A 24,933-nucleotide genomic window follows, 5' to 3' on the forward strand; every position below is an offset into this window, starting at 1 on the left:
TGATACTCTAAGAGTAATTTTTCTTTGACTATGATGTATTTAGGTGTGATTTTCTTCATATTTATCTTGCTTGGGATTACAAAGCTTCTTGAATTCCTGGGATGATGTCTGTCAGTTACAGGAAATTCTCCGTTGTTAACCTCTTTAGATATTGTTCCTGCCCCCCCCCATTTTTCTTATTTTTCTAGGACTGTAATTAAAAGCATTAGCTCTTTTCCCTGTGTTCCAGATAACTCCTATTCTGTATCTTTCGTCCATTTTTCTACTCTGCCTTCCCTTTAGATATTTTTTGACCTGTTTTACACTTCACTAATCCTGTCTTCTGCTAAGCCATCTGTTGCGTTCTTAGTTTCAGTGACATTTCTTGCTTTTAAAATTTCCACTTGATTCTTTTTTATGGATTACAATTCCCTGTTGAAAATTTCTGTCTTTTCATCTGTCTTCTCCTCTCTTATTGAAGATATGAATTATAGTCTTATTAAAGCCCTTTTTGCTAACTCCAGGTCACCCATGGGTCTGTTTTTACGGTCTTTTTTTCTCCTTGACTTTTAGTTACTTGGTCCTGTCCTGTGGCATACCTGGTGATTTTTTTAACTGATTTTATTATTTTTTATTCTTAGTATTGTAAGTGAAAATGGTAGAGGCCCGAGTAGTTTTCGTACTCTTTTAAAAAGTTTTCTTTCTCTCAGGAGTCACCCTGTCCTTTAGTGGACAGGTAGGTTGGGGGTTACATATGTACCTTAATCCAGTCAGGGGTTGAACTGAGTCTGAGACAGATTGAAGTTTTGGTAAGCACTTTTTTTTGTGTCCCCTGGGGACCAGGAGTTCCAGTTAACCTGTGGTATTCATCAGGACTTCATTTGTTGGTAATTCCTGAACTCTATTTCTTATCTTCTCAGCACATCAAGGCAGCTGATTTGCATTTTTGAGGCTTTCTCTTTAGCTTCTTAGCCTTTTGCCTCATGTTACTTTGGAAATGAGCAGTTGTCTTATGGGGAAAAGTGGCTGTATAACAAGCCCACTTGTCCGCCTCTTTCCTCCACTGGGATCTCAGCCCTTCAAGCTTCCAGTTTTGTTACTCGAGCCCTACAAGTACCAGAAGGTTTGCTGCTTTTCCTACCCTCAGCAGTGGCCATCTTCCAAGGCAGAGCTTGGGTTCTCAGCCTCTTGTCCTACACTCAGAATTGGTAAATACCTCCAGGAAGAACGGCTGGCGCATGGACAGCTCACCTCCCCACACTTTCTCCGGTTTCTCCACCACCTTGGAACTTTGGTCCTTCTAGCTCAGGTGGTGGCTTTAGCAGCCCTTTCACTGACGCCTTCGACTGTTGCTGTGTATTTCATTAAGGCTCTAGTTTTTCTGGGTGGGCACATTGGCATGCCTCACGCTACTTGAATGTTAGCTGGGAAGTGAAGACTGTGCAGTTATTTTTGAAGGGAATGTCAGTGGGTAGATTATGTTTATGAACTTCTATTTTGGCCCGCTTTATCCTGTCACAGTTGTTGGTACATGCACATTTTATCGTTTCTCATCACATATTGATACCGTAAAATAACATCTTTATCTGAATCATTGTAATAATCTTTATAATTATCCTTGATTTAATTCAGAGCCCTCAGAGTCAATATAGTTTCCTAACTTAACTCCATAACTGTGAGGGTTAAGGATAGGATAAGGTATGCTGTATCAACAGTGAGGTTGAATGTACAAAGTTAGTAATAATGCGTACAAAATGATTAAGAAATTTTAATACATTTAAGAAAAAGAAATTTTTAACACATTAGGTTTATTCAGATGAAAGTAAACAATACATTTTCTAACAAATGATCATGGATTATCAGTTTTGAAAAATAAATATTATATTTTATCTGAAGGTTTAAATACATTTTGTTGTATATAAAATTTACAATTTTCTTTCTTTGATTTTTTGTAATTATATTTTTCTAACTAAAATGAGATATTCTCAAATCTGACAAAAATATTTATAGTCTTGAGATACAAAATCCATGTCTTTGGAAGTTTATTGTATTCCTATCTCCCTCCTGTGAGTGTTTTATGTCCGTGAGGTCAAACTGACAAGTATTTTGCCCACACATCTTTTATTGGCATACGTGGCCAGATAGTTTTGTATTTAATATGCCAAAGTTGAATACTATCGGCAGTAGGAACGTATACTCTTATTTTCAACCTTTGAATGTATTCTACTGGTGAAGTTGTAGCAGCTGATACACCCAGTTGGAAAAATGAAACATGAAGATCTTAACCTTGAGCTGTAGTTGTAGTTATTGACAGTCATTGAGGAAGCCATCTCTGGGTTCCCCTTAAGAAATGTGTTTTGAGTCTGACTATTTCAAATGAATCCATGATGGCTGTCATTTTCTCTGTTATTTGTGCAGGAAGAAGAAAGTGAAGAGGAGCCCAAACTGAAGTATGAAAGGCTTTCCAATGGGGTAACTGAAATCCTTCAGAAGGATGCAGCTAGCTGCATGACAGTCCACGACAAGGTAAGAAAGCCCTTCTAGAGGATTCTTCTGTAAGTTGTTTCTCTTGTAAGTTTGTTTATACTTTGGAGTCCTGATGCTCTTGGTGCTGGCTTTTTCCAGTAATTGTGTCTCCCTCCTACTCTTCCTTTCTTCTTCGTCTCCAACAAAAGAATGAAAACAACAACCAAAAATACTATATGTATGTATTTGCGCACACACCCCCTCACACACACACTGCAAGGGTGTATCATGTAGAATTTAGATAGATGGGGAAGATTTATAGCAAATAGTTTTTGGCAACTCTATCACTTTAAATTCCTCAAACCATAAGTAGTAGAGTTGGGAAGTGTTAAGATTGGAAATGGTTTAGCCCTCAGTGCTTTCATAAGAGCAGAAGAGATTACACTGGAAGTGTTAGGAATCAGTAGAAAGGCCCCAAATGATTACTAGTATGACCTATGAATGAATTAATATATTCCACATTTTAATCTTTGCCATAACAAAACCCCGACCAAGTTTGAGTCCAGCCTAAGTGGCTATACAACATCCTTAGCCTATTCTTGGACCAAAACAAAATGTGTTGCAAGCGGAGTACTGGAGACTGGGCCGTTTGTCCCTACCCTTCCTTTTTCCTTCAGGTCTCATTCCGCTGTAAACAGATTCCTGTATCCATTCACCATGTTAATAGAACGTTCATTTTTTTGCTCTTGCTTCACCAGAAACCCCCTCCTTTGGGACACATCTCGTTAGGATGTACCACCATCTACCCCTTCCCATTGTTGCTATCTTCCTGCTCCCATTGCTGTCATGTCCCAAATTTCTCTTTGTTTTGCTTCACTCACTGAAGACTGGCCTTGCCGTCCTTCTTGCAGACCTTTCCCTCTGCCTTGTCTCCTCTCTCCACCAGTAAGGCCACATCTGGATGGCGTCTTTACCTGGAACTTGAGGATCTTTCAGTCTGCTCTCTGGTGACCCCTTTTATCCTTCAAGCCTTTGTGTTAATTTTCCTACTAACCCTGTTCTGTGACTTTAGGGAGCTCTGATCTTGAATCTGTTCTTTATTTAATTTCTTGTGTCTGTCAGATGGTTAACTGCCTCACTTTCACCAGTGTCTTCAGTTCCCTTCTGTCCCTGTCCTTTATCGTGCCCCTCAAGCCACTACAAACACTGTTGATGATTTGTTCATCATCAGTTCCTTTAGTTCTCAGTCTGTCTTCTCAGCCCCTATCCCTTCACTCTGAGGATGCCATTTCTATATAATTAAGAAAATGGAATCTCTCAGGCATAATGAGCCTTGGCTCCTGACCCCTTTCCCAACTCATCTGGATCCATGCCCATCCTTCCCCACAGGAGGCTTTCTTCCTCCCGTTCAGAGGTCTTTTTGTCCGCTGTTGATCTGCACCACATCTCATTTCCCCCCTCCTCTCCTAGTGATGCAAATCCTAGCCCCATGTCACCGCAAATCCCTTTCTGTGTCTGTAGATTTGCCCATCTTGGATATTGCATAGACATGGAATCATACATTTTTGGTTTCTTGTGTCTGGCTTCTTTCACTTACCATAATGTTTTTGAGGTTCACCCATGATGTAGCCTGGGTCAGTACTTTACTCCTTTTTGTTTGTGAATAGTATTCCATTGTATGGACATACCACATTTTGTCTGTCCATTCACCAGCTGACAGACATTTTCCTGCTTTCAGAAGTGTGGATCTCACCTTTCTTCTACACAAAAGCTTTGAGAGAAGCTTTCTTAAAGCCTTTTTATCACAGCACCATTCTTTTATCATTCTCTTGATCATTTCTATGATTCCTTTCTCGTTCCTTCCCTTTCTCCTTACCTCTACCTTTCTCTCACATGTTGGTTTTCCCAGGATTTGGTCCATTGTCCACATTTCTGTTTAGTTTGTACTTTTCTTCATTTTAAATGTCATAATTCCTATGACCACCTACACATGGACACCTCCCCAGAGTAGTGTGCTTCTTTATCCCCGTGCTTCTTAAACAGTTCTTCCTTTTGTTCTGTTTGTGCCTGAAACTCAGCACACCCATAATGAATGCATCTTCTTTTCCATCTCTAATCTCTCATCGATTTTTGATCTCTATCCCATTTGGCGGCATTACAGTCTCTTTTGTCACCTAAACCAAAGCTGACTCTTCCTTTGCTTCCAGCCAGTCATTCCTAAGTCCTGATGATTTTCGCACTTCCCCTGCCTGCACTCACAGACCTCTCATTTTTCTACTTTAAAGCCTTCTGCCACCTGGTTTCCAGGATGATCTGTTGAAAGTACAGGTTTAAAACCCTTGTGTGATTTTCACCATCTGCTACATAAAGTCTAAGCTCCTTACTGTGGTGCGTAAGCCCCCCTAAGATCTTGCCCTCTCCTGCAATTGGCTTTATGTCTTCCCACTTTTTGCTGCATGGGTGGTGTTCTGGTAGCAACTCTTGGCTGTTTTTACTCACAGTGTCCCTTCTGCTTGGATTCTACCCCATCTCAGCTGCTTGAGCCCACTCCCATCCTGAGCCCTCATCTTTCAGTTCAGACACTTGTCATTTCTCCTAGAACTAACACACACCTTGCCAGGCAATCTGCTTTTTTGCAGATTTGCTTTCACTCTGGTCTAGCCACAACACTCCTTTCTATTAAAGTCATCTTCCAGAAATTCAGATCTGATCATGTAATCCTCCGTAGAATTCTTGATTGGTTTCCTGATGTTTCGTGATTTGGACACCCTCTCTTACACCCTTTTTCTCTCCTACCTTTCATCTTCATAAATATTCAGATGTTTCCTATTAACCTACCTTCCAGACTCATCACTTGTCTCTTCCCCTGGGCACAAACTGGATGCTCCTGCCATGTATAACCACTTGTTGTTTCTTAACTTTGTCCTGCCTTTTATGTGACTCCATGCCTTTGAGCAAGTTGTATCCATTCTGCCTAAAATGGTCTCTACTACAAACCTGTCCCATCTGCCTCAGGGTCTACTGTCTAACTCCTCCTTGAGAGTTAAGCATAGCTGACATCGGCCATGTTCCATAGGGTCTTAGAGATGCTGCCATTTTAAGCGTACTCTTTAATTTAAATTTAATTAATCGGTCTTTTTAATCTATCTCCTTTATTATACCATCACCCTTTTAAGTTATACCTGCTTATTGTCTAAGCATATATGGTTGAACCTCTGAACAGATGAAATGAACAGTTTGCCTGCCTAGGGATCAAACTTTATTAACACCATAATTAAACCAATTCAGTCAAGGAAATTGACAGTGGAAATTGTAATTAGTGCTGACTTTTGGAACACACACTCTTAATCTGATGCCCATGTTTCTATTTATGAGGCTTCTGATCCAGTTGAGAGTATTTTGGCTCTTAATTTAGGCCCTTGCTCTGCCACTGATGGACCATTTCCAGGGAAGTCACATCAACTCCTGGGACTTAATTTCTCATGTGTAGTTAAAGGCACTCCCTGCTCTGATGTTTTGAATACTACAAAACGCTCTGAGGAACATAGATGATACTATACAGCTGATCACATAGGAAATGTGCTCTTACTTGTTTCCTTCATAGTGTCCAAAGCTTGTCACTTCTGCTTCTTTACTTACACAAAGTCCACTCATTCAGAGTAGTTATGCCAGGGGATTGGATGGGTCAGAAGGATTGGACGTCCATCTGGTAGTTTTGTAAAGGGAGTCAAGTTTCTGTAATTAAACACGAAGGGGGCTAATTAAATTATGCTTGTTCTTTGCCCATCCTGGATTTTAAGTGTTCTCAGGTTAAAAAAAATTTAATAGTTACAAAAGCTCAAGGCTTTTAATGGCCAGAAGGAGTTGCATTGAAAGGATTTGAATTCACTTTTGTGATTTGTGGCCAATTTTGCCCTTTTTTGTTGAATTTTTGAATAATTAAAACTATTAGCAAGTGAAAGTATGACTCATCAGTAATTTCAGTAGTTAAATTTTCTAAGACCTATATAGTTGTCTTATCAAACTTGTTTTTTTAAGAGCACTGAAGTTATTGATTTCTAAAAGACAGCAGCAACAATTTATCTAATCCAAATGATGAAATGTTTTAGTAAACAAAAGGTAGCTTGTCATAGAAACCACTGTATTTTTTTTTTTTTTTTTTTGAGAGAGAGAGGTGGGGAGGTGTAGGGTGAGGGAAAGAGAATCTTAAGCAGTCTCCACGCCCAGCACGTGGATCTCATGACCCTGAGATCATGACCTGAGCTGAAATCAAGAGTTGGACGCTTAACCATCTGAGCCCCCTGGGCACCCTGAAACCACTGGATTTTTTGTTCATAAATAAAGTAATTATAGTTTCAGGTTGAAACTATAAAATCAAAATAATTATTTTGTGTTTTCTTTCCATCTCAAATATTAAATGAGTCAAACTAGTAATTTTGAAAAAGGAAAAAGGGAAGGAATTAATATTTGGGTACTCTGCATAGAAGCTTTAAAACTTTTGATAAAATAAAGTATTATTGGAAGTTCAAGAATGGCCTTCACAGAGGCTTTGGAGAATCACCCAGTACTGAAGCACCTTTAGGATCCAAGCCCCTTTACTTTTCTAACAAACAAAACACAGTATTTATGAGGAGAATCAATACCGTCGAATACTTGGGGTGCAGTGAGCTTTTAAGACTCATTGTTTTATCATAGCCTCAGAAAGAGGCAGAGTATTTGTTTTTAGTTAGTATTATGCAGGGGTTTTTTTGTTTTGTTTTGTTTTGTTTTGTTTTTAATTCAAGTACTGTCAGAGTCACGGTGGGAAAAAAAAATTACAACCATCTGAGCCATCTGAGTCCTCTGTTTCTGATTAGAATGCTCTTTTGCTTTGGATGCAACATCCTGGTTTGGTTTAAATATTCAGACTAATTTCCCCCTAGAATTACCTCTTGCCCCTTCCTTTGCAGGGCCCAGGCATCCCGTTTCCAGCAGGCTTGCTGTCTTCCCTGGATGAGTAATCGGCATGGCATCCGGTGCATTCAGGCAGGCCTGTGCGCTGGAATCGTCATACCTAGTTATGTCTGCACACCTGATGTTTTATTAACCAGTATTGATTTTTTTACCCCGGGGGACTTTTTTCTTCCTGAAAAAAGGCAACCTTGCAGGAGTGAAAGGCATTGCAGGGGATGAATTTCTAATGAACCCCTTATTTCCCTTTTTGTGACTTCTCTTTAATGTAGCTTCATATTTTAAGTGCCTGAACTGAAATTTCATTTTAAGCAATTCCATTTCGATAAAATCCTTTTAAATCTTGACTTTCTGTAAGGTTATTTTTATAAAGATTGTGCTGCTTGACTGAAACGCTTAGTAGTGCCTGTAAATTTGAGCATTTCATTATAGGTTGCAATGAAGCATGCTCACATGCAATGAAATACATAGAATTTGGAACTATTTGAGTTATGCTGAAAGAAGTAAAAAAGAAGAAAAATCTCATGTCATATTTCAAGTAGTCCTAAAGTTTCTTCACGTTTGTTTAGGGTTAGTTGAAAGAATTAAAGGAACAGTGGGAGATATGAACTATTTCATACCATAAAATGAATACGTAGCTTAGCAGTTATTTTGTGACAGAAGAGGATTTTTTTTTTTGCATTAGAATATAAACATTTACACTCAGTATTATACATTAACTTTTATAGAGGCATCTAAATGCTAACTGATAGTATAAATACTTCCGAGCTTTTTCATCTCTCAGCATGACTTAGATTTTCCTTTCTTAAAAAAAAAATCATACTTTGTCGTTTGTGCATGTGTATATTGTTAAACTTAAATGATAGCACAGATTTACACATTTGCCATAAATTATGGGGGGGTTAATCATTCCCTTCTGACTTTGAGCTCAACTGTAGGTTGGTCGTGCTTTCCCAGCTACACTGGAATTTGCAGCCTCAATCCATCAGGCATTGTGTATGGACCGCATATACACCATTAGTTGTCAGCAGATGAGGGTCCTTATGAGTCATTCTGACAGCCAGCTTGCGCTCTCACAATAAAGTAGTCCTGCTCTGTTATTTCCCTGAAGCTGGAAACAAGCCTTCTCCAAGGAGTACATATCTTCCAAGGCATTGCAGACCACTTACACATTTGGAGTCTTGACTTTAAAAATGCTTTGATTACTAAATGTGTATTAATGGTACATTAATAAACTGACCCCTCTGTTCTTCTTGCAGTTTTTGGCACTGGGCACCCATTATGGCAAAGTTTATTTACTTGATGTCCAGGGGAACATCACTCAGAAGTTTGATGTAGTAAGTATACAGTATAAAATAATGTATGAACTAGACTTCATGCTGAAAATTTATGCTTTACAATATTAGCCTTAGCAGTTTGTTGTAATAGTCTAAAGAAAGGGCCTTTATCAATTCGCTCAGAGTGCTTAGGATGTAACTCTGAATTTTATAGTATATGCTAAAAATTATAAAGGTGAACGTGAAACGGCAGAGGTCTATAAATATATATATAGGCATATATATATGTATACACATTTTATATTTTGACTTTGTATCTTTATATATAAATACCATTGAAAAATTTATTTTTATAAATCTGTTGAATTGTAATTCTTTAGTTAATTATACTCATCCATTTGACTTTAAATGGAGTATTTAAAATACTTCTGTATGTGTTCTTTTTATTTTTTATTTTTTTCTTTAAATTTTTTATTGTTATGTTAATCACCATACATTACATCATTAATTTTGATGTAGTGTTCCATGATTCATTGTTTGTGTATAACACCCAGTGCTCCATGCAGAACGTGCCCTCTGTAATACCATCACCAGGCTAACCCATTCCCCCACCCCCCTCCCCTCTAAAACCCTCAGTTTGTTTTTCAGAGTCCATCGTCTCTCATGGTACGTCTCCCCCTCCGATTTCCCCCCCGTCATTCTTCCCCTCCTGCTATCTTCTTCTTCTTTTCTTACCATATATTGTTTGTTTCAGAGGTACAGATCTGTGATTCAACAGTCTTGCACAATTCACAGTGCTCACCATAGCACGTACCCTCCCCAATGTCTATCACTCAGCCACCCTATCCCTCCCACCCTACCCCCACTCCAGCAACCCTCAGTTTATTTCCTGAGATTAAGAATTGCTCATATCAGTGAGGTCATATGATACATGTCTTTCCCTGATTGACTTATTTCACTCAGCATAACACCCTCCAGTTCCATCCACGTTGTTGCAAATGGCAAGATCTCATTCCTTTTGATGGTTGCATAATATTCCATTGTATATATATACCCCCTCTTCTTTATCCATTCATCTGTCGATGGACGTCTTGGCTCTTTCCACAGTTTGGCTATTGTGGACATTGGTGCTATAAACATCGGGGTGCACATACCCCTTCGGGTCCCTACATTTGTATCTTGGGGGTAAATACCCAGTAGTGCAATTGCTGGATCGTATGGTAGCTCTATTTTCAACTGTTTGAGGAACCTCCATACTGTTTTCCAGAGGGGTGGCACCAGCTTGCATTCCCACCAACAGTGTAGAAGGGTTCCCCTTTCTCCGCATCCCCGCCAACATCTGTCGTTACCTGACTTGTTAATTTTAGCCATTCTGACGGGTGTGAGGTGGTATCTCATTGATGTTTTGATTTGGATTTCCCTGATGCCGAGCGATGTTGAGCACTTTTTCATGTGTCTGTTGGCCGTTTGGATGTCTTCTTTGGAAAAATGTCTGTTCATGTCTTCTCATTTCTTGATTGGATTATTTGTTCTCTGGGTGTTGAGTTTGATAAGTTCTTTATAGATTTTTGGATACTAGCGCTTTATCTGATATGTCATTTGCAAATATTTTCTCCCATTCTGTCGGTTGTCTTTTGGTTTTGTTGAGTGTTTCTTTCGCTGTGCAAAAGCTTTTTATCTTGATGAAATCCCAATAGTTCATTTTTGCCCTCGCTTCCCTTGCCTTTGGGAATGTTTCTAGGAAGAAGTTGCTGCGGCTGAGGTCGAAGAGGTTGCTGCCTGTGTTCTTTAGGATTTTGATGCACTCCTGTCTCACGTTTAGGTCTTTCAACCATTTGGAGTCCTTTTTTGTATGTGGTGTAAGGAAATGGTCCAGTTTCATTCTTCTGCATGTGGCTGTCCAATTTTCCCAACACCATTTGTTGAAGAGACTGTCTTTTTTCCATTGGACATTCTTTCCTGCTTTGTCAAAGATGAGTTGACCATAGAGTTGAGGGTCCATTTCTGGGCTCTCGATTCTGTTCCATTGATCGATGTGTCTGTTTTTGTGCCAGTACCATACTGTCTTGATGATGACAGCTTTGTAATAGAGCTGGAAGTCCGGAATTGTGATGCCACCAGCTTTGCTTTTCTTTTTCAACATTCCTCTGGCTATTCGGGGTCTCTTCTGGTTCCATACAAATTTTAGGATTATTTGTTCCATTTCTTTGAAAAAGGTGGATGGTATTTTGATGGGGATTGCATTGAATGTGCAGATTGCTCTAGGTAGCACTGACATCTTCACAATGTTTGTTCTTCCACTCCATGAGCATGGAACGTTTTTCCATTTCTTTGTGTCTTCTTCAATTTCTTTCATGAGTATTTTATAGTTTTCTGAGTACAGATCCTTTGCTTCTTTGGTTAAATTTATTCCTAGGTATCTTATGGTTTTGGGTGCAATTGTAAATGGGATCAACTCCTTAATTTGTATCTCTTCTGTCTTGTTGTTGGAGTATAGAAATGCCACTGATTTCTGTGCATTGATTTTATATCCTGCCACTTGACTGAATTCCTGTATGAGTTCTAGCAGTTTTGGGGTGGAGTCTTTTGGGTTTTCCACATACAGTATCATATCATCTGCAAAGAGTGAGAGTTTGGCTTCCTCTTTGCCGATTTGGATGCCTTTGATTTCTTTTTGTTGTCTGATTGCCGTGGCTAGGACTTGTAATACTATGTTGAACAGCAGTGGTGAGAGTGGACATCCCTGCTGTGTTCCTGACCTCAGGGGGAAGTTCTCAGTTTTTCCCCATTGAGAATGATATTCGCTGTAGGTTTTTCATAGATGGCTTTTATGATATTGAGGTATGCACCCTCTATCCCTATACTCTGAAGAGTTTTGATCAAGAAAGGATGTTGTACTTTGTCAAATGCTTTTTCTGCATCTATTGAGAGGATCATATGATTCTTGTTCTTTCTTTTGTTAGTGTATTATATCACGTTGATTGATTTGCGGATGTTGAACCAACCTTGCAGCCCAGGGATAAATCCCACTTGGTCATGGTGAATAATCCTTTGAATGTACTCTTGTATCCTATTGGCTAGTATTTTGGTGAGAATTTTTGCATCCATGTTCATCAAGGATATTGGTCTGTAATTCTTTTTGATGGGGTCTGGTTTTGGGATCAAGGTAATGCTGGCCTCATAAAATGAGTTTGGAAGTTTTCCTTCCATTTCTATTTTTTGGAACAGTTTCAGGAGAATAGGTATTAATTCTTCTTTAAATGTCTGATAGAATTCCCCTGGGAAGCCATCTGGCCCTGGGCTTTTGTTTGTTGGGAGATTGTTGATGACTGCTTCAATTTCCTTAGTGGTTATAGGTCTGTTCAGGCATTCTATTTCTTCCTGGTTCAGTTTTGGTAGTTGATACATTTCTAGGAATGCACCCATTTCTCCAGGTTATCTAATTTGCTGGCATAGAGTTGCTCATTATATGTTCTTATAATTGCTTGTATTTCTTTGGTGTTGGTTGTGATCTCTCCTCTTTCATTCATGATTTTGTTGATTTGGGTCATTTCTCTTTTCTTTTGGATCAGTCTGGCCAGGGGTTTATCAATCTTGTTAATTCTTTCAAGGAACCAGCTCCTAGTTTCGTTGATCTGTTCTACTGTTCTTTTGGTTTCTAGTTCATTGATTTCTGCTCTTATCTTTATGATTTCTCTTCTCCTGCTGGGTTTAGGCTTTAGTTGCTGTTCTTTCTCCAGCTCCTTTAGGTGTAGGGTTAGGTTGTGTATTTGAGACCTTTCTTGTTTCTTGAGAAAGGCTTGTATTGCTATATACTTTCCTCTCAGGACTGCCTTTGCTGTATCCCAAAGATTTTGAACAGTTGTGTTTTCATTTTCATTGGTTTCCGTGAATTTTTTTAATTCTTCTTTAATTTCCTGGTTGACCCATTCATTCTTTAGTAGGATGCTCTTTAGCCTCCATGTATTTGAGTTCTTTCTGACTTTTCTCTTGTGATTGAGTTCTAGTTTCAAAGCGTTGTGGTCCGAAAATATGCAGGGAATAATCCCAATCTTTTGGTACCGGTTGAGACCTGATTTGGGACCTAGGATGTGATCTAATCTGGGGAATGTTCCATGGGCACTAGAGAAGAATGTGTATTCCGTTGCTTTGGGATGGAATATTCTGAATATGTCTGTGAAATCCATTTGGTCCATTGTGTCATTTCAAATCTTTATTTCCTTGTTGATCTTTTGCTTAGACCATCTGTCAGTGAGGGGGGTGTTAAAGTCTCTCACTATTATTGTATTGTTGTGAATGTGTTTCTTTGCTTTTGTTATTAATTGTCTTATATAATTGGCTGCTCTCATGTTAGGGGCATAGATATTTACAATTGTTAGATCCTCTTGTTGGATAGACCCTTTAAGTAGAATATAGTGTCCTTCTTCATCTCTTATTACAGTCTTTGTTTTAAAATCTAATTTGTCTGATATAAGGATTGCCACCCCAGCTTTCTTTTGGTGTCCTTTAGCATGGTAAATGGTTTTCTACCCCCTCACTTTCAATCTGGGAGTGTCATTGGGTCTAAAATGAGTCTCTTGCAGACAGCATATCGATGGGTCTTGTTTTCTAATCCAGTCTGATAGCCTGTGGTTTTTGATTGGGTCATTTAGTCCGTTTACATTCAGGGTAACTATTGAAAGATATGAATTTAGTGTCATTGAATTGCCTGTACGGTGACTGTTACTGTATATTGTCTGTGTTCCTTTCTGGTCTGTGTTACTTTTAGGCTCTCTCTTTGTTTAGAGGACCCCTTTCAATATTTCTTGTAGGGCTGGTTTCGTGTTTGCAAATTTCTTTAGTTTTTGTTTGTCCTTGAAGCTTTTTATCTCTCCTCCTATTTTCAGTGACAGCCTAGCTGGATATAGTATTCTTGGCTGCATATTTTTCTCATTTAGTGCTCTAAATATATCATGCCAGTCCTTTCTGGCCTGCCAGGTCTCTGTGGATAGGTCTGTTGCCAGTCTAAATTTTCCACCATGGTAGGTTACAGATCTCTTCTCTTGAGCTGCTTTCAGGATTTTCTCTTTGTCTCTGAGACTCGTAAGTTTTACTATTAGATGTCGGGGTGTTGACCTATTTTTATTGATTTTGAGAGGGGTTCTCTGTGCCTCCTGGATTTTGATGCCTGTTTCCTTCCCCACATTAGGGAAGTTGTCTGCTATAATTTGCTCCAATATACCTTCTGCCCCTCTCTTTCTTTCTTCTTCCTCTGGGATCCCAATTATTCTAATGTTGTTTCATCTTATCGTATCGCTTATCTCTCGAATTCTGCCCTCGTGATCCTGTAGTTGTTTCTCTCTCTTTTTCTCAGCCTCTTTATTTTCCATCATTTGGTCTTCCATATCGCTGATTCTGTCTTCTGCCTCATTTATCCTAGCACTTAGTGCCCCCATTTTTGATTGCATCTCATTAATAGCCTTTTTGATTTCGACTTGCTTAGATTTTAGTTCTTTTATTTCTCCAGAAAGGGTTTCTCTAATATCATCCATGCTTTTCTCAAACCCAGCTAGTATCTTTAAAATCATGATTCTGAACTTTAGGTTCGACATTGTACTAATGTCTGTATTGAGTAGGTCCCTGGCAGACGGTACTACCTCTTGTTCTTTTTGTTGAGCTGATTTTTTTCCTTCTTGTCATTTTGTCCAGAGGAGAATAGATGAATGAGAGAACAAAATGCTAACAGGGTAACAACGTCCCCAGAAAATATACTCTAAACAAATCAGAGAAGACCTGAGACCAGGGGAAAAGAAAGGGAAAGAAAGAAAAAAGAAAGAGAAAAGAAAAAAAAAGATAAAGATAAACAAAAACAGAAGAAAACAGAAAAACAGAATATGATCAGGCTAGTGCATAGATCAGTGCCCCACACTAGATTTTGGGTGTATATTGGTCAGTTAGAAGAAAGTGCCTCCGAAAATTTTAAAGAAAGAAAACTTATATATGTACAAAATAAGGGTTGATACGATGAAGGGATGGAATATTTCTATAAAGATGAAAATTATAAAAGATTTTATAAAAGGAATTGATAAGAAGTTGTTTGAAAAAAGAAAGAAGAGGATTTAAAAAAAAAAAAGGGGGAGAGAATGTGATCAGGCAGGAGACTCGAGTAAAGCCATACACTAGAGATTTAGGGTATATTTTGATTTGTTAGAAGAAACTGTATCTCAAAATTTTAAAGAGAGAACAACTTATATATATATGAAAGGATAGAATATGACTCTAAAAGAAAAATAAAAATGATTCTTTATTAAAAAAGGATTGATAAGTTGTTGGTTGAAAAAGAGAAAAAGAAAAATTAAAAAAAAAAGTTAAAAAAAATAACTTTGAAAGAGTAAAGAATCATGATCTAAAAGCCATGAATTCTATGTGCATTATTCCCCTAGCGCTGGAGTTCCGCCATTCTCATTGATCAGTAAACTTGGTCTTGGCTGGCTGTTTTTGCTGATTTTCTGCGGGAAGGTCCTGTTGCCGTGGTTCTCAAATGTCTTTGATGGAGGCGGAATTGCCCCGCCCTTGTCAGTCAGGGCTAAGTAATCTGATTGGGTTTGCTCCTGGGAGCTTTTGTTCCCTGCAAACTCTTGGTACAGGTTTGGAGGACCAGAGTGAAAATGGCGGCCTCCCAGTCTCCGTCCTGGAGGAGCCGAGAACTCGGGGCCCCGCTCCTCACTGCACTCCCGGAGAAAAGCAGTCAATCACTCCTGTCTCCCTAGTCTCCTGCTACTCTCTGTGCTCACCCGGCCTGTGACCCAGTGTTTCTATCTCTGGCACCCCACTCAGTGTGGAGTCTCCAAACCCAGCAGATCCCTGTGGTGCGTTCCCGTGCCACTCCTCCCAGTTGAGGAAGGGGAGTCTCCCCGGATTTGCCGCTTGTTGGGTCCCTGCTGGAGGAACAGTGGCCCGACTGTGTCGCTGATCACAGTTTACGGCAACCCTGAGCTGAGATCCCGCGCCTCAGCTCCGTCTGCAACCGGCTTCCCCGCTCCGATACCTGGGAGCTCTGCCACACTCAGGCACCCGCGGTCTTTCTGTGACCCTGAGGGTGCCACCCCCCGCTTAGCCACTGGCGCGACGTCCCTCAGCGGAGCTGACTTCTAAAAGTTCCGATTTTGTGCTCTGCTGCTGTATCACTTGCCAGAAGCAGCCGATGGAGGCCTCCTCCCCCGCCGTCTATCCTCCCAAATATCCTCTGATTCACTTCTCCGCATGTCCTACCTTCCAGAAAGTGTCGCTTTTCTGTTCAGAGAGTTATTTTCTTTGAACTCCTGTTGAGTTCGTGGGTGTTCAGAATGGTTTGATCCCTATCCAGGTGAATTCCTGAGACCAGACGAAATCCAGGTCTCCTGTATATGTTCTTTTTAAAGTAGAACAGTGCGGAATATATAGGTGAATTGTTATTAAAAGAAAAAGTACTGCTTTTATTAGTGAATACTGGTCCTAATTTACACACAGGGGAAGTTGTGAAATCCTTAAAGTATGAAGCCCCCTCATTTGGTAAATTGTAAGTACCAATCTTCTCTAGATGCCAAATGTAACTGAAGATTGATTGATCACCTTGCTGGTTCAGTTTATCTCTTTTAAATATCGAAAGCTATTATTCTATGTGAATGTTTGGATGCTTGGATTCTTGGGGGATTATATTGATTGAAAGTAAAGAGCTAGGCTTTTTAATTTTTTAATTGTGATTTGGAATCATTGAGGATGAAGGAAATGGGGAATTTGAAGCTTGGTTTTGGTGTTTAAGATATTCCTTGGAGGTTTCTAGAGCGTCTGTGGTTGCGTGCATGTGAATATTCGGAGTGAACAGGATGCTCATTTTAGGAGGCAGGTATTACTTTTTCAAAGACAGCATCAGCACTTGTTGAAAGACCTATTATAAGGTATTGGTATAGTTTATAAAGGAGACTCCAGTTTCTGAAGTTGGCACATTGGGTATGAAAGGAATAGGTTGCTTCATTTTACTTAAGAGAAACTGAACCACTCAATGTTGACAGAATCTTGGGAACAGTCCTGGAAGGGACACACGCACACGAATCATACTAATACCCAAATTGTGGGTTCTTGTTTTGCTTCAGCATCTTTCAGACAATAGGAACATATGTTGGACCCTCCATCTACGTCCTGGACACCCATCTTGGTGACAAACGTTTGTTCTTTCAATTGCCATCCATTCAAACGTGTAGCTGATGCTGGGAAGAGCTCTTTTTCGTGGTGTTACCTAGAGCTCCTCACCATTAAAACAAAAACAAACAAGAAACAGCCCAATAAAATCTCACCTGTCTGGTCTCTTGAACTTCCTGCTCTAGGTAGAGGATTATGTGACACTGCTTCTAAAGAAGTCTTTTAAATATTGTGTAGAAATTGCAGTGCTTCATTGCTGAGGTTCACAGGCCTACCTGCTGGGTCCGTTGCTAAAAGAGAAACCAAGAAAAATGCTGTAGGGGTTTATTCACTCATTCATTCATTCAGCCTTTGTATCTGCACAGTATAAGCCTTTACTTACATCCTTTCTGATGTCAATTTTATGTCAGGTATATCCCATATCGTCTTTCAGGTAATTTATGGTATCATCCCCCCTAAATTTGCCCACACTTTTTTCCTTTTTTTTTTTTTTTTAGTCTGCCCATGTGACATCTTCGAAAATGAAGTTCCCTAGAGCCTTGCCTTCCCCTTACCTTTCTTCTTTTTTTTCTGGCAGGAGAGGAAGATGGTTTGATGGTATTTTGTTTACTTTCTCAAAGAATTTGATAGTCTTCTATGGAAAAAGTTTTTCAGGAGACCCTGGCTTCTTCATGAACATTACCATATTAGGCATATGACTTTCAGGTGACAAGTTTCATACTGTCCTCTTTTGAAAGGAGCCTTAGTCTACAGCTTCTCATCTCCGAGTTTTTTCCTCTATTATTTTATTTTCATGTTTCTGATGATGTGATTGCTTTGTGGGGCTCTGTATCACTCCTTTTAAAAAAGGATTCTTTCAGTTATAAAAATACTATTATGACTTGAATTTGCTGCTTTTCTTTGAATGGAATGGTTGCCATTTTAATCCAAAACTTTATTCTTCATTAGAAATGCAACAAGAGTGAACAAATATTTTTAAAAATTAATGAATAACACTCCTGACTTTAGTTTTCACTTCTGAGTGGGAATAATTTAAACAAAATTAGATAAGATAATATCTTACGTTTGCACAGTGTTTATTTCCTCAAGCAGTATCTCTTCACCCCATTCACTGCATTTATAGTTTTGATTGCGGTAGTTTTGTTTGGCAGGGGGTGGGGGCATGGAGGAATCTCTGACAAAGTTTCCCAAGGGATTCTGCTGTTTGAGCTGGGTTGGAATCATTGCACTAGAGGCTGTCTGACTTGACTTTAAATACATATGAGGTAAAAGAAATAACCAAACAAATCATTCTGCATGTTGAAGAAAGATACTTGTTTTCCAATTAATATTTCAGGAAAAATACTATGTGGCCTGCAGTTCCACTTGTAGGTATATATTCAAGACAAATGAGTGCAGTGCTTATGTACACACACACACACAACATATATAGAAAAGTGTTATAGTAGCTTAATTCATAATAGCTCCAAACTAGAAACAACCCAAATATTCATCATTCGTAGAATGGATAAATAAATTCTGAGCAATTAAGAACAGACTCTCTATCCATGTAGTAACATAGGTGAATTTCACAGATTTAATGTTCAGCCAAAGAAGCTGGACACAATTGTGTACATGTTGTATGATTCCTTTTTATATGATGGTAAGAAAAAGTGAAACTATGGTGATAGAAGTCAGATATTATTTGACCTGGGAGAGAGCACAGGAGAATCTTCTGGAGTGCTGATAATATTCTCTATCATGATGGCTTCATACACACACACACACACACACACACACACACACACACACACACGTTAAAAATCACTGAAGTATAAATTTGAGATTTGTGGTCTTTAGTCTGTATTATACCTCAGTAACACACACACACACCCACACATGCAGAAGTACCTGTACACTTGTATGTATCTTTGCCCTTGAGCAAAATTCAAAATTCAAATTATCCTTTGTCTGTTGAAGCAACCCTTTCTTCTCCTTACTTCTAAATACGAGCAAATTTGTTAAGTTGGTTTCCTGTTCAGGGATCTTTATATGAATGGATCACGCCGCTGAGATTATTCCTACACCTGTGTACGCTTCTACAATTATAGAAAAATGTAGATAGAGAGGATTCTGTATTACCCAGTCATCTGTGACTGTTCTTTTGTTGACTGAGAGTGAAAACCACTGAAATGATGCTTTCTTTTGCATGTTGATATTCATATTTCAGAATACTTAAAAGAATATTCAGATATGCTAATGGCTTAACCAGGTATGTGTTTTTTAGAGGTTATTTCTAGATATGACTTTATGTTAATTCAGACTTAATTGATAAAGTTCACTTCTCTTTAACTCACAGAGTAAAATATAAGTAGGCCTAGCTTCTCATCTGAAGTGCTCAGGTTGCTAAGAAAATTGCCTTTAATATAGATCAGGCCATATTCCCCTGAAAAATAGCTGTCTTAATACTTAACATGGTATATAATATGGGACTTCAAAATTCTTAGGGGATCTCAAATACCTTCTAAATTTCCACATGGCATTTATGCCCATATAATGCCATTAAATCATTGTGGTTACTTTCTCTTTAATAGCATCCACTTTCCTTGAGGCTATTAATTTAAGGCTTACTAATTAGAAGTATTACTTGGAAGCAATGAGCAAATTATTTTGGAGCATTATTCTGTATGTTTTAAATCTTTGTTCTTTTGAGTGTGCTAGACGGAGAGCACAGAACATCACTGACCAACCATAAATTTCTGCTGTTTACCTTCATGTGTTTTTTTTCCTTTGCTTGAAATAGAAAATGATCTGGCTTTGCGGTCATGGTGCCGTGGCAGGAGACGTCAGATAAATACCTACAAAATGGATGGTTACGAAAGGAAAGGGATAAGAAAACAAAATAAAACAGAATAGGGGCTTATTGGGCATTTTGTATTAAGAGAAATACCAGTTTTTTCAACTAAATCTTTTAAGAGGTAGGTTCAGGATTCTTCTTGAACTCCAGATAGCAGTCTATTGATGTTTCTATTCCTGTTTTTTTTGTTTGGGATTAAACTAACACACTGTATTTCTTAGTGCTAATCTTTTGTACTTCCTCATGTTCATATGCTAATAAAATCCCTGATCTCTGTCAGAACTTAAGTAGCTTCACAGGACAGTATCTTAACATCTCTCCTGGGGGGCGGTCTTAGTTTCTGTTTATCTCCCACCATCAGTCTAATCACTGTCTCTGAGAACACTGGATGGCTCCTTTTGACTTCCCAGGTGGATCAGCACTCAAAATCCTGGTCGGTCATATGGCCAAACCTGCCTTTGTGGTAGGTTTTCCTTTCTTTCTTCTTCGTCTTCATTTTCCTTTCTTTCTCCTCCAGTCATCTCATCCACTCACTATTTCCTGAGGATTGCCTTGGACATACATGCTTGCATCCAGGCTTTTCATCACATCCTTCTGGAATGCCCTTCTTCTCTTAGTTCCTTTCTTTCTTTTTTTAAGATATTATTTATTTATTTGACAGAGAGAGAGACAGCAAGAGAGGGAACACAAGCAGGGGAAGTGCGAGAGGGAGAAGCAGGCTTCCTGCGGAGCAGGGAGCCTGATGCGGGGCTCAATCCCAGGACCCTGGGATCATGACCTGAGCCGAAGGCAGACGCCTAGCGACTGAGCCACCCAGGTGCCCTCCAGTCTTTCTTTTGAGATTTGAGCCTTAACTCCTACTTTTGGAAAGTAGCCCTTTTATTCAGTAGTACTTGTCAAGTATTTAACATATACTCAGATTTTTCCTAGTTGCTCTGGGTAATTCAGAAAGTCATCAGAGTTTAGAAGCTGAGGGGACTTCGATCGTTCTAGATGTAAAAGCTGCCAGGTAAGGAAGCCTGAAGGAAATTGGGCTGGGGCTGATTTGGTTCTGTTCCCTGCTTCTGTACTCACCTGTTTTGTCTGGTTTATTTGGGGCCTCCCTCACCTAGACACCTAGACATTCTGATCTAGACACCTAGACAGAATGTACCTAGACATTCTGATCAGGTCATTTCCCCTACCTGAGTTTGAAAAGATGTTTTTGTGACTGGTTTCTGGCCTATGAATGACCATGGTGTCATTTTTGTCTCTGGGCTTTTGGGAGTCGGCCATCTTTTGGATTGCACTCCTGGCCTTCTGCTTTCTTTGGCTTAGAGGAATTCATCTCTAATGTAGATCAGCTCCTTTTTCCTCTTTCCTGTGTATTGAGACGAAAATGTTGTTTGCAGGATCCTCCTTCTTTATTTCATGTTTCAGGGAAAAGAAATACTTATCTGCCCTCTCATCTCTTTGCTAATGTAATCCTGAAAATTTAGTGTTCCCTTAAGCTTCTTAGACTGCATTTGTAATATTCACAAATACCTTTTATCCTTCACATGATTTGATCTCCTCCTCCTCCGCATTATTGCCACGTCTTGAACATGCAGTACTTTTGTTGAGATTATTTGCATCTGTCATTCTCCCCATAGAATGTGAGCTTCCTGAGGGTAGTTTCTTTTTTTTTTTCAATTTTTATTGTTATGTTAATCACCATACATTAAATCATTAGTTTTTGATGTAGTGTTCCATGAGTCATTGTTTGTGCATAACACTCAGTGCTCCACGCAGAATGTGCCCTCTTTAATACCCATCACCAGGCTAACCCACCTCCCCACCCCCTCCCCTCTAGAACCCTCAGTTTGTTTTTCAGAGTCCATCCTCTCTCGTGGTTTGTCTCCCCCTCCGACTTACTCCCCTTCATTCTTCCCCTCCTGCTATCTTCTTTTTTTTTCTTAACATATGTTGCATTAGTGTTTCAGAGGTACAGATCTGTGATTCAACAGTCTTGCACAATTCACAACACTCACCATAGCACATACCCTACCCAGTATCTATCACCCAGCCACCCCATCCCTCCCACCCCTCACCACTCCAGCAACCCTCAGTTTGTTTCCTGAGATTAAGAATTCCTCATATCAGTGAGGTCATATGATACATGTCTTTCTCTGATTGACTTATTTCACTCAGCATAACACCCTCCAGTTCCATCCACGTTGTTGCAAATGGCAAGATCTCATTCCTTTTGATGGCTGCATACTATTCCATTGTGTATCTATACCACATCTTTATCAATTCATCTGTCGATGGACATCTTGACTCTTTCCACAGTTTGGCTATTGTGGACATTGCTGCTATAAACATGGGGGTGCACATACCCCTTTGGATCCCTACATTTGTATCTTTGCGCTAAATACCCAGTAGTGCAATTGCTGGTAACTCTGTTTTCAACTTTTTGAGGAACCTCCATACTGTTTTCCAGAGGGGTTGCACTAACTTGCATTCCCACCAACAGTGTAGGAGGGTTCCCCTTTCTCCGCATCCCCGCCAACATCTGTCGTTTCCTGACTTCTTAATTTTAGCCATTCTGACAGGTGTGAGGTGGTATCTCATTGAGGTTTTGATTTGGATTTCCCTGATGCCGAGCGATGTTGAGCACTTTTTCATGTGTCTGTTGGCCATTTGGATGTCTTCTTTGGAAAAATGTCTGTTCCTGTCATCTGCCCATTTCTTGATTGGATTATTTGTTCTTTGGGTGTTGAGTTTGATAAGTTCTTTATAGATTTTGGATACTAGCCCTTTATCTGATATGTCATTTGCAAATATTTTCTCCCATTCTGTCAGTTGTCTTTTGGTTTTGTGGACTGTTTCTTTTGCTGTGCAAAAGCTTTTTATCTTGATGAAATCCCAATAGTTCATTTTTGCCCTGGCTTCCCTTGCCTTTGGGAATGTTTCTAGGAAGAAGTTGCTGCGGCTGAGGTCGAAGAGGTTCCTCCCTGTGTTCTCCTTTAGGATTTTGATGGACTCCTGTCTCACGTTTAGGTCTTTCAACCATTTGGAGTCTATTTTTGTGTGTGGTGTAAGGAAATGGTCCAGTTTCATTCTTCTGCATGTGGCTGTCCAATTTTCCCAACACCATTTGTTGAAGAGACTGTCTTTTTGCTATTGGACATTCTTTCCTGCTTTGTCAAAGATGAGTTGACCATAGAGTTGAGGGTCCATTTCTGGGCTCTCGATTCTGTTCCATTGATCTATGTGTCTGTTTTTGTGCCAGTACCATACTGTCTTGGTGATGACAGCTTTGTAATAGAGCTGGAAGTCCGGAATTGTGATGCCGCCAGCTTTGCTTTTCTTTTTCAACATTCCTCTGGCTATTCGGGATCTCTTCTGGTTCCATACAAATTTTAGGATTATTTGTTCCATTTCTTTGAAAAAAGTGGATGGTATTTTGATGGGGATTGCATTGAATGTGTAGATTGCTCTAGGTAGCATTGATATCTTCACAAAGTTTGTTCTTCCAATCCATGAGCATAGAACGTTTTTCCATTTCTTTGTGTCTTCTTCAATTTCTTTCATGAGTATTTTATAGTTTTCTGAGTACAGATCCTTTGCTTTTTTGGTTAAATTTATTCCTAGGTATCTTATGGTTTTGGGTGCAATTGTACATGGGATCGATTCCTTGATTTGTCTCTCTTCTGTCTTGTTGTTGGTGTATAGGAATGCCACTGATTTCTTTGCATTGATTTTATAGCCTGCTACTTTACTGAATTCCTGAATGAGTTCTAGCAGCTTTGGGGTGGAGTCTTTTGGGTTTTCCACATACAGTATCATATCATCTGCAAAGAGTGAGAGTTTGATTTCCTCTTTGCCGATTTGGATGCCTTTGATTTCTTTTTGTTGTCTGATTTCTGTGGCTAGGACTTGTAATACTATGTTGAATAGCAGTGGTGAGAGTGGACATCCCTGCCGCGTTCCTGACCTCAGGGGAAAACCTCTCAGTGTTTCCCCATTGAGAATGATATTCACTGTAGGTTTTTCATAGATGGCTTTTATGATATTGAGGTATGCACCCTCTATCTCTATACTCTGAAGAGTTTTGATCAAGAAAGGATGCTGTACTTTGTCAAATGCTTTTTCTGCATCTGTTGAGAGGATCATATGATTCTTGTTCTTTCTTTTGTTAATGTATTGTATCACGTTGATTGATTTGCGGATGTTGAACCAGCCTTGCAGCCCAGGGATAAATCCCACTTGGTCGTGGTGAATAATCCTTTTAATGTACTGTTGGATCCTATTGGCTAGTATTTTGGTGAGAATTTTTGCATCCATGTTCATCAAGGATATTGGTCTGTAATTCTCCTTTTTGATGGGATCTTTGTCTGGTTTTGGGATCAAGGTAATGCTGGCCTCATAAAATGAGTTTGGAAGTTTTCCTTCCATTTCTATTTTTTGGAACAGTTTCAGGAGAACAGGTATTAAGTCTTCTTTAAATGTCTGATACAATTCTCCTGGGAAGCCATCTGGCCCTGGGCTTTTGTTTGTTGGGAGATTGTTGATGACTACTTCGATTTCCTTAGTGGTTATAGATCTGTTCAGGTTTTCTATTTCTTCCTGGTTCAATTTTGGTAGTTGATACCTCTAGGAATGCACCCATTTCTTCCAGGTTATCTAATTTGCTGGCATAGAGTTGCTCATCATATGTTCTTATAATTGTTTGTATTTCTTTGGTGTCGGTTGTAATCTCTCCTCTTTCATGCATGATTTTGTTGATTCAGGTCCTTTCTCTTTTCTTTTGGATAAGTCTGGCCAGGGGTTTATCAATCTTGTTAATTCTTTCAAAGAACCAGCTCCTAGTTTCGTTGATCTGTTCTACTGTTCTTTTGGTTTCTAATTCATTGATTTCTGCTCTGATCTTTATGATTTCTCTTCTCCTGCTGGGTTTAGGCTTTATTTGCTGTTCTTTCTCCAGCTCCTTTAGGTGTAGGGTTAGGTTGTGTATTTGAGACCTTTCTTGTTTCTTGAGAAAGGCTTGTATTGCTATATACTTTCCTCTCAGGACTGCCTTTGCTGTATCCCAAAGATTTTGGACAGTTGTGTTTTCATTTTCATTGGTTTCCATGAATTTTTTAAATTCTTCTTTAATTTCCTGGTTGACCCATTCATTCTTTAGTAGGATACTCTTTAGTCTCCATGTATTTGAATTTCTTTCTGACTTTCCTCTTGTGATTGAGTTCTAGTTTCAAAGCGTTGTGGTCTGAAAATATGCAGGGACTGATCCCAATCTTTTGG

General features: G+C 39.3%; 1 protein-coding gene across 3 annotated transcripts in view; it reads left to right on the forward strand.

Annotated features, from left to right (window-relative positions):
• The window catches only part of VPS41 (VPS41 subunit of HOPS complex), a 199,506-nt gene that overhangs the window by 33,273 nt on the left and 141,300 nt on the right, over positions 1-24,933 (forward strand). For all 3 annotated transcript variants that reach the window (XM_028108900.2, XM_028108901.2, XM_088018676.1), the window contains 2 exons: positions 2,398-2,505; positions 8,655-8,732. In XM_028108900.2, coding sequence (XP_027964701.1) covers positions 2,398-2,505; positions 8,655-8,732 — 186 coding nt within the window. The remainder of the gene's footprint in view (positions 1-2,397; positions 2,506-8,654; positions 8,733-24,933) is intronic.

Source organism: Eumetopias jubatus, unplaced genomic scaffold (assembly GCF_037043125.1).
Source record: "Eumetopias jubatus isolate StellerSeaLion01/CBP00866 unplaced genomic scaffold, mEumJub1_p1.0 scaffold_14, whole genome shotgun sequence".
In the NCBI taxonomy this organism is placed as follows: Eukaryota; Metazoa; Chordata; class Mammalia; order Carnivora; family Otariidae; genus Eumetopias; species Eumetopias jubatus.